The 16453-nt window shown below is 36.0% G+C and overlaps 1 protein-coding gene across 2 annotated transcripts in view; it reads left to right on the top strand.

Annotated features, from left to right (window-relative positions):
* The window catches only part of ARV1 (ARV1 homolog, fatty acid homeostasis modulator), a 28935-nt gene extending 12560 nt beyond the window's left edge, over nt 1-16375 (top strand). Inside the window, exon 5 of one of the 2 annotated variants that reach the window (XM_074262358.1) lies at nt 5784-16375. In XM_074262358.1, coding sequence (XP_074118459.1) covers nt 5784-5926 — 143 coding nt within the window. In that variant the 3' untranslated portion in view covers nt 5927-16375. The remainder of the gene's footprint in view (nt 1-5783) is intronic. The other variant, XM_074262356.1, reaches the window with a different exon arrangement.
* Nucleotides 16376-16453: the final 78 nt, after the last annotated feature.

Here is a 16453-nt window from a genome sequence, read left to right as displayed (position 1 = left end):
ACACAATCCCCAGGCATATAAGTTTGTAAAATAGGTTTACAAATCAAACTTTTGCTGATAATAAATCATAATTTTTCAACACATTCCCGTATATGACCCATAGTGTAAGAAACTATGCTTTCTATCCTTTATTTTTTTAATGGTAGTTCTAAAACATCTTTTCTGCTCAAATTGCCAGTTCTGTCTTTACTTCCTATTTATATCGGAAAAATTTGCCTTCCACTTTTTTTGCTGGGAAGGTACAAATCATGAATTCATATAATCACAGCTCCATAGACTCATAGAATTTCATTTAGTAAAACCTTCATAGGACAGCTAGTCCAGCTTATACTGAAACAGGAATTCTCCTTGAATCTTTTCCAACTTTCCTGAAGAGCAGTCATGTTCATCAGTGGACACTCTACCCACCAACATGTGTTGTATTTTGTACTGTTTTGTTTAGGAAATTTAGATAGGTAGATAGAAGATATAACTGAAATCTGCTTCTTCCCTCCACTCTTTTTTTTTCTTCCAATCTCAAAGGTATTTTCAACACCTCTGTGTTTCTAGGGTCTCCTTCCATTTCTCAAATCTATCCCCTTTCCTCTCAGAGACTGTTAAAATATCCTACATTCTTTCTGGCATTTTCATTTGCTCCATTGCCACTAAATTGGAATTCTATTGTGCTGTCCTCCTTCTGTCCACTACTGTATCTTTCCTTCTTTTCACTAACAGACTTCTAGAGACAACAAATATGTATTACCTGCTGTATCTATTTTGTCACCACTTGCTTCATTTCACTTCATTTCAATCTATTTACTGCTCTACTGAAAGTAATTTCTTTATAACTAAATTAGTTAACAAATTCAGTGTATTTTTTCCATCTTAATTCTTTTTTTTGTTTCTCTCCAGATTTTGACATTTGCCTAGTTTTTGAGCTTCTTTCTAATTGTTCTTCCTGTCTGTTCACTGCCTCCTTTCCTTCTAATAGCCCCTAAATGTTGATATTCCCCCAAGCTTTTGTCCCTAACCATTACCTTTCATGTAAATGTCTTTCATTTCCATGATTTCAGTTACCTCTTTGCAGATAATTTCCGAATCTAGTCCCAGTTTCTCCTTCTGGTTCTGTTTTTGTATCTCTGTCAGATTTTTTCACTTAGATAATTACCCATCACCATAAACTCAAGTGTTTGCCAGATTCATCATTTTTCTCATTTCCTCTCCCAACCAACTCTAAAGGAATTCCCTCTCCTGTGTCCCTCTTGCTCTCAGTGGCATTCTTCCAGTCAGGCACAGAACCTCAACTTTCTTGAATTTCACCTTTGCTCCTTATATGCCATCAATTACCATTCCCTATCCCTTCCCTTTGAAGTCTTACAATGGCTCATTTCTTTTAGTTATCACTACCAGCTCTCTTAATTCTGGGCCTTAATTATCATGCCTAGACTATTTAAATAATCTCCCAACTAATGAGATTCTTGCCTCAAAGTCTCTTCCCTCCAATAGAATTTGCACATTGGTAGCAAATTAATTCTTCCTGAAGTGCTGTCTTGATCCTATTCCTCTTCCAAATCCCCAAAGAAGTCCCCAAATTTTTCCTGAGAGGCTACTTTTGACTTTCCCTTAGTTTTAGGTTTATTATCCCCATTGTTTCCCAAGTTTACTGTTATAATTTTCTTGCCCTATTTCTCAGCTCCCTCCTCCCATTTCCAAGTGAAAGATTGATCTCATTGAACCTTAGATATTGACTATATTTAGCCATTTTCCATTCTTCCCATCTGTATCTTTTCCCTTTTCATCTACTTAATTAAAGCCTATCATCCTTTAAAACAAAGTTCAGATCCTTCCTAATTGAAGCTTTCATTCTTAAGTGATTTTTTTCCTCCACTAAGTATTCATTGTGTATGAAACTCATTTGATAAGTTTGTTGTTTCATGACAAACATGACATTTTTGTATTTAATTTTTATTTATTTTTTCACTAATTTTTTTAAATCAGCATTTTATTTTATGCTTTGTACCTCCCATAGGACCTCATATATAGTTGGTTTAGAGTAAATCACAACCAATCAAGGCTCTCTTGAGAGAGATGGAGGAGGGCAACCTGGAGTGGGAATTCAGGGGACTCATATTTCACTGTTCAGGCAAGAAGTAAGGATTTATTAAGTGCTTATAATGTAAAATACTCATTACCTTCAAGCAGTTTACATTTAAACAGTGAAAGATTATTATATATAAAAAGGAGCTGAAACACTGGAGGATATGCACTAAAGTCTGTAGGGGACCAAACCAGTTCACCAGTGGGAAAAGGGGACAAACGTAGCTGAAGAATGCTCCTGGGGAGGAACGCTTAGGCAGTGAAAGAAAATCTGAAAAGGCACCTGAATTAAAAATATTTCTGCAGTCACGTGGCCACCACTTCCTACTAACTCATCCCTCCCCCTAAGTAAATGTGATCTGATCAACTCTGGCAGTGTTCCTTAGATATGCTATGTTCATCCACTCTCCTATAACTCATGATCACTGTCATTTTCCAAACCCTTCCTGGCCACCACCTTAAACATGTATTTCTCCTACAATGGAAGCTTCTGACAGCGGGAATTATTTTTTTCTTTTATATATGTCTCCCTAGCACTTAGTTCAGTTTTTGGAACATACTAAATGCTTTTTCATATGTTCATGCATGTTCTCTTGTCAAAATGATCAAAATAGAAGGAAGCAATTGTCAACAAAGTTCTTCTATCATGGAGGGTGTTTTGCACAAAGGGAAGTGGGATTCATTATAGATGAGGAAGTTCTTCAGGTTCTCTTATTTGAAAATGACGTAGTGCTGATTTCATAGAGGGGCTTCTCTGAAATTCACAACTAGTCAAGAGACATTAGCTTTAACATTACATAGGGGGAGAAATGCATATAGTCTGGATTATGAGTTGGAAAGGCATATGTGTCTAGGATAAGCACTATACACAGACTAAATTGGGTCCAGAACTAAATAAAAATGAAAAGAAGAGGCTGGATTATATTTAGAAAATTAATATTTCGTATTTTTTTTAAAAACTTATTGCTGCATTTTTACCCAACAGATACTTTCTAACACCCTAAATGACCCCATTTACAAAGTATATTCCCCCAAAGTTAATTATTAACAGAAAGGAGAAATGTTTTCTAACTCAGGCAGGAAAGTTCTAATGTTTGTTTTATTTGACCAATTTTTCCAACTCTCCTTATTGACCTCATTGTACTCATTTTGATAATAAATAAAAGGTTCTGCTTTCTTCATTCTGTATCACTTCATAGCATTTTCTCTTTTCATAGATCAAGTATCAGTGATTTTGTTGTGGAAAATCCCTCTACCAATATAACCTGTTTATTATTTAGTTGACAAGTCAAAGTTACTAGGTGTTAGATAAAGAATTTGAACTCAACTTTTCATGTCTCTGGGTCCCATTAGCTACTACACATTAAGCCAAGAAAGAAAAAAACTTACCTGTTGGCTCCCCTCATCCCAGGTCCCTAGGAATAATCTAAATGATAGATGGTTTACTCTATAACTCATCTTTCCATCTGCCCTCTGGCAGAATGCATCTCAGAAAGGTGCAAAGGCATAGCTGACTTTGGAATGGAAAAAGAGTGACCTGGATTACATTTGAGAAACTATGCCAATACATTAACTCCCAAAACTACTCTACACAGCCCATTTTCTTCCTCAAACCAATGTTTGCAGTGATAGAACTGAGAATCATATGATGTCATGATTTACAAAAAATCAAAATCAGAAGGGACTGGAAGAATGATAGACCCTTGAGTGGGTATAAGTTGATTACAACCAATGAAGACTTAGCAAGATATTACCTAGAAGTAGCATAATCATATGCCTCCAGGTCACGTGATCAAAAAAGAAAATAGGAAGGTTTTGTAGCAAGAATAAGGAGACATCCTGTGATTCTGGTTAACAAAATCATTTCCTTAATCCTCAATTAAATAGAATTGCTCAATCTTGTTCTGGTAACCACTAATTTTTTTAAAATCATTTTAAGGAAAGTTTCCAACTATATATTGTGTTGTACTTTGCAGGATTTATGCAGACAAGAATTGCACAGAATGAAAAACCATGAATAAATGTGCTTGGATAGAAATGTCTTCTCTTCATATCTTTGTTAGTGTTCTCTATGTTTGGAATGGCTTCAATCCCTGCCCCTTCTCCACATCTTTTAATAATTCTACTAACAATTCTAATTGTTTTTAAGACCTTTCTCTAATGCTAATTTATAGGCTCATTTATTTTGAAGCCAGACAGGGATCCTTTAAGCTAAGTGACTTACTCAAGATCACATGGGAAGTATATAGGGAGGCAGTACTTGAACCTAAAGCCTTTTACTACATCACATGCTCTTTCCATGGTACCTCCTCTGAAACTTTCCACAATCAATAACTTTCTACTGGCTGCCCTTTGGCTCACATGTTTCTTATGAATTGTAATGTGTTATTTTGTATTATAATTGTTTGGTTCCACCTACCACCACCAGTTTGACCTTGTGTGTGGGTGTGAGTGTGTGGGGATGTGTGTAATGACCTTAAAAAATTAATATCCGGCTACAAAGGTAGTCACTAGAGCATCTGACTTGAAATCAGAAAGTGATCAAATCCCATTTCTGCTATTTCATGCCTGTGATCTTGGACAATTGCTTCAAGCCACAGTTCTTCATCTATCACATGAGGATGGTTTCTAAGTTCCCTTTCAACTGTATCATTGGTCCTGGAATATATGGTGGCTTTAACCTCTAAGGTGAAAAGAACAGCTTGTTGAGATTTCATCCATCTCTAATATTAGTCACAGCATATCCCCTTCAATCCTTCATTCAGGGTGTCAATTACTGTCCTAAACTATCCCTAAAATAGGAAATAAGACTAGGGGAATGCTTCCTTTCAAAAATTGCATTTAGTATTTTCTAAAAAGTTAACTGACTTCATTGAGTCAATTTTAACTCTGCCCTGCCATCTAGTGGTATAAATCATGGAGAAGAGGAAGCAAAAATCTTTTAAAATTTTTAATTAGGGTCTTTCCAACCTGTCTATGTCTTTTGGCCAATTGGAAAAAAAAAAAAAAAAAAAAAAAGGGTCATTTCAGTGAAATAAGAGTATGTTGGCCCTTGAACCTTCTTTGGATCTCTCTGTGTAAAGACTATCATGAATACTGTAAAGATACTACTTAAGAGATTAGGGCTCATTAAATTTTTTCCACTCATGACCCCTTTGGGCCTAAGAAATGTTTACATGACCCTGAGTATTGGTATATAAAATAGGTATACAAATCAAATCTTCATAATTTCATTACTCCCATAGTTTAAGAAGTGGGCCATAGACCATACTTTTGATTGGGCCCTAAAAGAAATGGGTGTTTCAATTTAATACAAATTCATCTTTTTGGTTGTAAATTGAGCTACCCAATATTCCTATTGTGAAAGACAATTCGATCCATCCTTGCCTCCCCAATCTCTGACTCTTGCCTAGATGCTTCCCTAAATCTTCCATAAAGAGAGGGTGTTGCCTCTATCTCTTGGTTGTTCATGGATACTAAAAGGTGAAGATCATAAAATCCTAATTCTTTAGAGATTACAGGGACCTTACAGATTATTTAATCCAATCATCATTTTAGGGATGAAATAAAATTTTTCATTCCTAGTTAGTAACTAGGACAAGGAACAAGCTTTCCTGATTTCAGAGTCCACCTGGTAGAGCTCTGTGTCCATCATCCCTGTTTGAGAAAGAATATAACCAACTCTCTTTCTGTTTCCTCATACACAGAACCCATTAAGCAAGATTGTCCTGGAACAACTAGAGCCAGATTAAAAGGTTCCCTATCAAGGCAGCGTGGTACAATGGCTAGATTTGACATTGTAATAATTGGAATCAAGACCTGCGTTTCTGTTACCTTAATAAGTGATTAAATTCTCTCTAGGCTAGAAAGACTTGGAGTTTGCTCATCTGTAAAATGGGGAATTTGGACTGAATGACTTCTGAGGTAGTTCCTTCCAGTTCTAAACTTATGATCCAAGCCTCTCTCACCAATTCTCTCTCCATGAAGGCAAACAAACCAAACTACAAAAGGGAAATATCTCTTATACCAAGAATAGCATGCCTGCTTCTTAAAGTTGGCTCTGACCCTAACCCTAAATATCTCATTCACAGATTTGATGAGTTGTAGAGTGCTTAAAACAGCAGGCCAAATAATCTTCTGTTAATGTTCAGAAACAGATAATTTTCTAAAAAACAAGCAGACAAACAAAAACCATCAAGTTTTCACATTACAGCTACAGTAAATGAAAAATCTGAACAAATGAAGTAGATAGAGTCCTGGACTTGGGAGGTAGGAAGCCCAACTATGTAATTATGGGCAAAGATACTTTTACACCTGTGCATTCAAATGAATTGGTTTTTATATTCCTAGAATTTGCCTAGTGCTTATCAGGTAACATGTACTTAATAGTATTTTTGTTGAGCGAATGAATAAATGTCACTTCCCTACAAGGATTCTACATTCCAGCCAAAGTTAACTATTCCTAGTTCTGTAATTGCTCATACTATTTTCTATTCTTGAAAAGCTTGTCTCTTTCCCCATTCCTATTCATTCTTTAAAGCCTAATTCAAATGCTACTTCCTTCAATGAAATTAAGCCTTTTAGTCCCAATGCTGCTGATTACCTTAAAGTAATATAAATGTAGTCATTCCATTTGTTCTTATGTCTTAGCTGGAGAAAAAAATCATGATTCCCTCTAGGAATTGTAAGAATACAGAATTCCTAATTAGCCACAGGAGGTCCTACTAGCCTGTCTTTGCTTTGGCTTTGTGTTGAGAAAGATGAATTAAACCTCTTTTTTTTTTTTTCTCCATTAAAGTAGAACTGAACTGTCAGCTCGCTTTTGGTTCTATAGCTGATTTTTCTCCTTCCAATCCCTCTCCCAACCTCTAACTACACAGAGAGCAAAAGATCTAACCTATTTAATTAAGAAGATCAAGTTCTCTCAGCCTTCCTTTTCTATTCCTTAAAATTCCTCAGTATCCTCACCCAGCTTCCTTGTGGTCTCAAAATAGCCATGTTTCCAATTATGGCTAATCCTTTCTGTCAACATTCCTGATCCCATTCCATATTGCCTTCCCTAGGACCTTGCCCCAGGTGATTTCATCTATCACTTGTTTCTTCTAGCTCTTCTTTTCCAAAGAGTTATCTTGTTAGAAATGTATTTAGGCATGACAGGAAAAAATGATGATGAATGTTCGAGGGGATGCAGGAAAACTGGGACATTGATACATTGTTGGTGGAATTGTGAACAAATCCAACTATTCTGGAGAGCAATCTGGAATTATGCCCCAAAAGTTATCAAACTGCATACCCTTTGATCCAGCAGTGCTGCTGTTGGGCTTATATCCCAAAAAGATACTAAAGAAGGGAAAGGGACCTGTATGTGCCAAAATGTTTGTGGCAGCCCTTTTTGTAGTGGCTAGAAACTGGAAAATGAATGGATGTCCATCAATTGGAGAATGGTTGGGTAAATTATGGTATATAAATGTTATGGAATATTATTGCTCTGTAAGAAATGACCAGCAGGAGGAATACAGAGAGGTTTGGAGAGACTTACATGAACTGATGCTGAGTGAAATGAGCAGAACCAGGAGATCATTATACACTTCAACAACAATACTGTATGAGGATGTATTCTGATGGAAGTGAATTTCTTCTACAAAGAGATCTAATTTAGTTCCAATTGATCAATGATGGACAGAATCAGCTACACCTAGAGAAGGAACACTGGGAAATGAGTGTGAACTGTTTGCATTTTTGTTTTTCTCCCCAGGTTATTTTTACCTTCTGAATCCAATTCTTCCTGTGCAATAAGAGAACTGTTCAGTTCTGCACACATATATTGTATCTAGGATATACTATTATATATTTAACATGTATAAGACTGCCTGCCATCTAGGGGAGAAGGTGGAGGGAGGGAAGGGAAAAGTCGGAACAGAAGTGAGTATAAGGGATAATGTAAAAAATTACCCATGCCTATGTTCTGTCAATAAAAAGTTATAATTTTTTAAAAAATGTACTTAGGCCTTCCTAAAAGAACATAAAAATGCCTTCCCTTAAACCCTTCCTGCCTATATACTAGACTTTCCTGCCTTTATATCTACTAACTAGTCTTTCCTCCCCACCACTGCTGACTTGTCTTAAAATTTATCTGTACTTTGTTTTTTTTTCTACTTTCCTCCCTACCTATTATCTTCTTTATCTCTTCTGTCCCTTTGCAATTTGGTTTCCACATCTCTGGCTTTGCTGAAACTGTTCTTTCAAAAATCACTAATGAACTATAGATCAAAGTGAATGATCTTTTTTCAGTCATCATTTTCCTGACCTCCCTACTGCTTTTGATATGTTGACTACTTCCTACAACATGAATTACTAGACATTCCTCTCTTGATATTTCCTCCTTCTGCAGATATTCTCTTTCTCCTTGGCTGCAGAAACTCCATACTCTTATAGTTTGTTTTTTTTTTTTCTTGTCTGTCTACCATTTTCTCTCTATCAGCTCTAAATCACTGTTCTTTTGGTTCTTTATTATCTTTGTCCTTTGCTAAAAGGGACATCTCATTATTACCACAGCTTCAAAGATCAGCTCTCTGCAAATGACTTCTGAATCTATTCAGTCTTCATTGCTGTGAGCTAAAGACATATTTCTGGACATCCTTTAGGACATCTCTACCTAGATATCCTACTACCATCCAAATGCAATACGGACAAAATCCAAATCATATTTCCCTCTACATCTGCTCCCTCTTCCTTTCCTTTTGACTTTACTATTTCTGTCCATGGTGCCACCATTCCTCCATTCTCATGTTTACGTTATTATGATCATCTTTCTCTTTTCTTCTTCTCTTGCAATCCACATACAGTTATGAAGTCCTATTGATTCCACACTGACATCTCTTGTATCCAATCCCTTCCTCTCTTTATTTCCCCAGCCACTAGCCCAATTTAGGCCTTAATCATCTACTTAGGATATGCCAATTGCCTCTAAAAGATATTATCATTTTTCATCCACTCTGTAATCCAATCAATCAAAATGGTCTATTCTTTCCTGTATGGGGCATTCAGGGAAGACTAGCATGTCTGGTGAAAGCTTTTCAGGACTGTTCTTCTATCTTTGGTATCCATTTGCCACTCAACTTTCACCGGTGACTCCAAGAAGCTTCTAGCTACAGTGGCCACACCACAGTAAGCCATCTCTGCAAATAGGCTAGACCAACTCAAAACTATCAGTGAGTTAAGAGGATTTCTACCCCCAAACATGAAGACTTCTCTTGGTAGAATTGGTAGAAGAGAATGATTTGTTCCGATGGCCACAAAGGCAGCTGAAGCAGCAGTATGCAGTGTGCTTAGAACTTAGTCATTGAAGAAATCTAGGTCATTCACTACATCTCAGGCTATCACCGGTCATCCTGACTTTTGCCTTGCCAATAGACAGATGATTCTGGAAGAGAGAATGAGGCTGATGACTTTGTACAATTCTGCCTCAATGATGTCCAATTCATGCACAAGTTAAGACATGATATTATTGGCCCTCTTTGAAAAAGGACAAACAACACCATCAGCCCTTCTACCATTAAGTTTTGTTTATGTTGTACCTCCCTGGACTATCTTCTCTTTCTCTCTTTAGACTTTTGAATTTCTGCCCATCTTTTAAACCCTAGCTGAGATGCTCAAATGCCATGCCTACCCATGTTCCTTCATTAAGACCCCTCATCATCCTCAATTTATTCCTTTCTCCTAATTCCTTCTCTAAAACATGTTCAGTTCTCTTCTGTTTGTTTAAATGAGATCAAATGAAATATACAGTGTATTGCAAACCTTAAAGTAGTACATAATTGCTAGCTATCATTAGCTTTTTCTAAAAAAAAAAAAAAAAAAAGCTACAACAAATCCCTTTATTGCTACATTTTTAGAAAAAATGGCCCATACTCATGGCCTTCTTTACTTCCCTATTTATTACCTATTCCCTTCTCAATTTCCTATAATATGTTTTCTAACCTATCAAAATAACTCCCATTTCGCCAGTGACCTGTGAATGGTTACATCCAATGGCTTTTGATCAGTCCTCATCTACCTTTCTAGAAATTTGATACCATTGGCCACATCCTCATCCTGAATAGTCTCTCCTTATATTTTGACATTTCTCTCTCCTCATTTTCTTTTCTCCTCTCTGGTCTTTCATTGGATTTTCATCTTCTTACCCCTGAAGTTCAGGTGTTCCACCAGACTGTCCTAGTTGTTCTCTCTATATCAAGAGTTTTTAACTTTGTTTGATTATATACTTCTTTGGCAGTGTGGTGAATCCTAAGGACCCCTCCTCAGAATAATATTTTTAAATAAAGTAAAATAAATGAGGTTACAAAGGAAATCAATGCCATTATCAAAAAACTATTAAAACAAACAAACAAACAAGACTATGGATCTCTGGCTAAGATCCCTTGCTCTATATATGTTCTCTCCTTGAATGATTTCCATGGCTTAAATTATCATCTGAGCAAATGACATCAAAATCTAAATACCTAACCCTAGATTGTCTCTTGAGCTCTAGATTCATCTCCCATCTGCAAGCTGGATAACTCCACTTGGAAATCCTATCAGCACATCAAATTTCAATACATTCTACACTGAAATACATACACACCATCAATCTAACTCCTGAAAGTCACCTAGGCTTGCAACTTCAAAGTGATTAGACTCTTCCTTTCCATTATACCCTTCATCCCATCTAATCAGTTGCCAAGAGTGCCCTACACAACATATCTCCTTTCCATTCATGTTGTAATCATCCTAATTCAAGTGTTCATCACCTGTCACTTAGACTAATTTGCTAACTTCTGCTTGCCTAGTCATCCTTCGCACAACGCCCAAAATAAACTAAATGCCCAAGTCTAATTTGTCATTCCCCTCCTCAAAAGTTTTCAATGACTTTCTAAGGTACCTTTCTAATTTATTTCATACTACAACCCTTTCCACACTCTATATTCCAGTCAAATTCAACTTCTACTCATTCCTCACACTCTCATATATGTGCATTTACACAGGTTATCACTGTCATCTCAAATGTGCTCCCACCTATTACTACCTACTGAAATTTTTTTCTTTCTCCATAAAAATCTTTCCTTATCTCCCCAGGGAAAAGCAATTACTCTCTCCCCAAATGGGTACGAGGTGTCTCAGTGGATAAAGTACTGGACCTGGCATTAGGAAGTCCCATCTTCCTATTCTAATCAGTTCTCAGACACTTACTGGCTTTATGACCCTGAGCAAGTCACTTAACTATGTTAGTCTCATCTGCCTTATCTATAAAATAACATTAAGAAGGAAATGGCATATCGTTCTAGTATCTCTGCCAAGAAAACCCCACAAGGGGTCGTGCAAAGTCAGGCACAATTGAAGAACAACACATGTTTCTCCATTTATCTAGTTCTTTCCTTTACCCCATAAGTCCACTTGTAATTATGCATACTTGTAAGCATGCCATATCCTCCACCTCTACCCTCCCCCATTAGACTATAAACTACTTGGGAGCATGATTTATATCAAAATGAAATATTCCCAGGTTTCCAAAATTGAAACTAGTCTGTCCACATATAGGTTACAGAAGTATTGAATTTGGTACAAATGAGAGAAAAACATTGCTGGTTAAAGTTTCAAGCTATATTTCTAACTAAATCTATGAAAGTTTCGTTCAAAAAATATTAAGCACCTATACTATGTGTAAATCATCATGCTAGATTAGCAAATCATGATCTTACATTTGTAGGTCACCAAATTTCTTACATGTTCAGTTTTTATCTTTATCCAAGCCTAGTGGCAACTCACAATCTTGAAAAAGAAATCATTTTCTTTATTGAAATCCTTTACCTTTAATCTTGGGTTAGGCTTGACTGATCCAAGCTAGTTATTTAAAACCTAGATCTTATCTCCAAATGACCATTTTCCCACAAGAATGATGAATGTTTATGATTAGACAACTCCCTCCCTCCCTTCAAAATTAATTATACAGCCTTTAACACATTGGCTGATACTGTGGAGTCTGAAATAGCTTGTAATCTTTTTAACCAAGTCAGAATTTTACAAAGAAATTTAGTAAGTTGACTAATTGGCTAAGTATTAAACAGAAAGCAAGCTTCAAAATTCAAAACTTTATTATAGTTTTTAAAGGTTGTTCCATTCATTTTCTTATATTCTTCTTATTGAAGACATCTGGTTTACTACTGGTTTTGAAACCAAGCAAAAATGCCTACCAGCTACTTTAGGAAGGACAAACACCTATAGGCAGATACAACTTTGGGAATCAAATCAAAATCTCACCTGCTGGACAACTCCTCAGATTCCAGTACTGTCAGAAAGTGCCTCCCTGAAACTCCTCAAGCATACCACAAGCAGGTGTCAGAGGGCAGTGTCCCAGCCTCTCACTCAGCAGCAATTCCATAAGCCACACCTGTGTGCCAGGAGCAGAAGTATTTGTGGGGTTTTAACACATTCTTTTAAATTCCACTGTCTTGGTTGGTCTCTAAAGCTCCAAAAAGGGAATCATCGAAGAGGAAAGAGGTTGGCAAATCAGAAAACTGGAGTTGTAGAGAATTTCAACTCCACCACTAACTTATGATTTTACCTTAGGCAAATCACTGAACAATAATCCAGTTTTCTTATCTGCAAATGAGGATAGAAATACCTACCAAATATCCTTCCCAGAACTGTTGTTTTTCTTCCTTTAAAAGAAAATTATGATGAATTTAAGAGGGATAAGGACTGGATCTGTGGCTTCATTAAAATCCATAATTAGATAATAAAACTTCCTTTAACAATGCAACAAAGCACCTTTTCTGCAATTTAGTCTTAGAGAGTTGCCTAGAACACCCAAATAGTTAAGGAACTTGATCAGTCATACAGTCAGTATATGTCAGAAGTATTACTTGTATCTACATCTTTCTGGTCAGTCTTCTATTCACTATATCACAATCAGCAAAAGCAATAAAATAAACATTCAAAACAAAATAAAGTCACATCAGATTCTCAGCATTTAATAAGGTAAAAACAACCGTCAAACAACCCAAAAATGCTTTGGTTTTATTCTTCCCACCTCTTAGACTCACCTCAAATTCTACTTACTTTTTAACCCTGATTTTTTTCTGTTTTTATTGTTATTGATACTTTTGTTTTTATGTCACATTTGTTTCCAAATATATCCCTCCCTTCTCCCTTAAAGCATATGCTATTAGTGATTGGGACTAGAATTAAGGGACCTTGACTTCCATGCCAAATTCTAAATGATAGTGCCTTAAGCTCTGATTAGCTTCATTTTGAGCTACAGCTTATGGATAATCAGAGAAGTGGAGAATTGTTGCAATGAGTCAAAAGTGGGAAAAGTAGCTATCTCTCCATTGGAATTTTCTAATAAGAAGTGAAAAGCTTACAAAAATCAGGATCATCTTACCCTTAAGCTATCCAGTGACAGCCCAACATTAACAAATGGCATGTATTATCCTTATTTCATAAAAAAGGAAAAAAGCATGGTGAGGTAACTCTTCTTATTGTTCAGGCATTGTTAGTCATGGCTCTTTGTGATCCCATTTTGGATTTTCTCAAGCTAAAATATTGGAGTGGTTCACTATTTCTTTCTGTTTCATTTTACAGATGAGGAAACTGAGGCAATAGGGTTAAATGACTTAGGATTACACAACTAATGTCTGAGGCTAGATTTGAACTTAGAAAGATGACTCTTCCTCACTCAAATATTTAATATATACAATAATACCCATACATAATATATGATATAATTTCTGTAACCTTAGAGAACACATAGGTCCAGCCAACTAATTTTACAAGGGCCACTAATCAGAACTACAAGAACATTAAAGATTATCTCATTCATTTTATAAATGAGAAACCCCCCCAAAAAATGAGAAAAGCCCAAAAGAGTTGTGATTTGCCCAAGAGCATGCAAGCTTGTTAATGACAGGCATAAAGCTAAAATTTCTAACAGTTTAATGCTTTTCTCATGCACTTATTCAGAGTTTCTTCCAGTCTTCTAACAGTGTCCCATGACTGAACTCACAAGATCACTATATCCTTCCTGAAGAAATAGCACTTGGTTCTCAATATGAGCATTGTACTATCCTATTTCACTTTGGGAGGGTGTCCATAACCTACTGTGAGGAAGAATTTATGCCAAGTGGTAAGTAAAGAATGCTAGTTTCATTTATTTATCTAACCGTAGACTGTCCCAGCCCCACCTCTTTCCCTGGGAAGATCAGAGTAATATAACATGTGTGTAGGCTGGTCATTTTTAGCACTAACTTTCCAGGTTCTATTTTTAGCAGTACCTTGTATGCAGTGTGTCAGATTAGGACAGAAGTGAAGCAGGATAGTGTATAAATAATTTTACCTGCATCAGTCAGAAAGAGAAATGGGTGAGCCAGAACCCTAAGATAAAGGGATATATTGTCAGGCCCTCCAGAAAGTTGAGGATAGTGTCCTTCCACATCTTGCTTTGCATTTGAGAGAGGTACCATGCTCACCCTTTCCCCAAAATCATTCAGTCTAGAACTAGAATGTTAGTCCAGATAACAGTAGTCTCAAAGATATAGCCTAAACTGGAACAGATCAAGTTATTCCCTTTGTAGTCACATGAAAGTGGAACCAAGGAGTTTGGGTGTCAGCCTTCATCGTCTGATCTAGTACAGGTCAATATTCAGACCTGTACAAGAAATGGTTCTGAATTATCTCCAAGGAGTTTCAAAGATCATAAATGATGGGAGTTTTAAAGTATGAACTGCCCTCCCCCCATGTTTGGAATCATACTACTCTGAAACCATCCAGTTCACCTCAGTTAGCTTAACTGTTTTCTCAATGTCATGTAGCACATAATCCAAAGCATTTTGTTAGGTTTTCCTGACAGTGGAGAATAGAGAATAAAATAACCTGGTAAATAAAAACCTGAAAAGCGGCATGGAACAGTGGTTAAAGAACCCACCTTGGAGTCAGAAAGATCTGGACTGGAGGCTCATCTGTGACATTTATTAGCTATGTGACCCTAGGCAAATCATGTAACTTCTAATTATTCTGGCCAACTCTGTCAGATTATAATTTACAGATAAACTGCCAGTCACCATTCAAGGAGGAAATTTCCACACCAGCAACTCCCATACATCTGGGAAGTCCAGATCTGCTCTTGTGTGGATCCACCCATCAATACAGAAATCTACTGATATTCCCTATTTGGCCCTTAATTTTGACTTCTTTTACCAGAGCTAATAAGTCATTTTATCTCTAGTATAATATAATCTGAATGGAAGTGCTAACAATATTTTCAAAAATGATTTATTTTTTTATTTTCACTTCTCAGTCCTTCATACATTTTGATGGAGAATCTAACAATGAAATGACCAAAGGGCAGAAGAAAAATAGAACCGCTGAATAATCCTCTAAAATAGAGGAGGGTTCTTAAACATGGCCTGAGAACTTTTAAAAAATATTTGACCATATTCCTATGTAATTGGTTTCATTTGTAATTTTCTTATTACTTAAAAAAAAATTTTTTTTTTTTCCTGAGAAAAGCTCCCTAGGCTTTATTAGAATCTCAAAAAATCCACAGGACATAAAAAAGAACTCCCACTCTAAAACCATAGCCCCCAGTAGTTGTCTATAAACATTTGACTACTTACTAAGAGTCAATATTATACTGAATCAACAGAAACAAAAAATTCCTTAAGATACAGCATGCCAGCTATACCACTACTGGATCTGTACTCTAAAGAGATCAAAGAAAAGGGAAAATGATCTATTTGTACCAAAAATATGTATAGCAGTTCTTTTTAAGATAACAAAGAATTGGAAACTGGTTTCTCATCAATTAGGAAATGATTGAACAAGTTGTGGTATTTCATTGTAATTATATAACTAGTGTGCTATTAGAAATGACAAGAAGAATAATTGCAGAAAAATCTGGAAAGATATATATGAACTGATATAAAATGAAGTGAGCAGAAGCAGAACACTGTACATAGTAACAGCAATATTGTAAAAATGATCAATTGTGAAAGATTTAGTTCTGCTTTGATCAAGACAATGATCCAATACAGTTGCAAAAGACTCATTATGAAAAATGCTATACAACTCCAGAAGGAGAACTAGTGAACTCTAAATGCAGAATGAATATTTTCTTTTACTTTCTTTATTGTGGGGAAGGAAGTTTGTCTGTGTTTTCTCTTGCAATATGGCTAATATGGAAATATGTTTTGCATGAATGAAATACATTATATGAAAAATATTATATTATGAAATATATTACATATACATGAAATAAATTATATATACATATAATAATATATGTGCATGTATGTGTGTCTGTGTGTATCCATCATTCCAAGACTCCAAATATGTCTGAAGC

Source organism: Sminthopsis crassicaudata, chromosome 4, assembly GCF_048593235.1.
Source record: "Sminthopsis crassicaudata isolate SCR6 chromosome 4, ASM4859323v1, whole genome shotgun sequence".
Lineage (NCBI taxonomy): Eukaryota > Metazoa > Chordata > Mammalia > Dasyuromorphia > Dasyuridae > Sminthopsis > Sminthopsis crassicaudata.
Note: the sequence above shows the minus strand (reverse complement) of the source record. Positions and strands in the feature narration are given on the sequence as shown.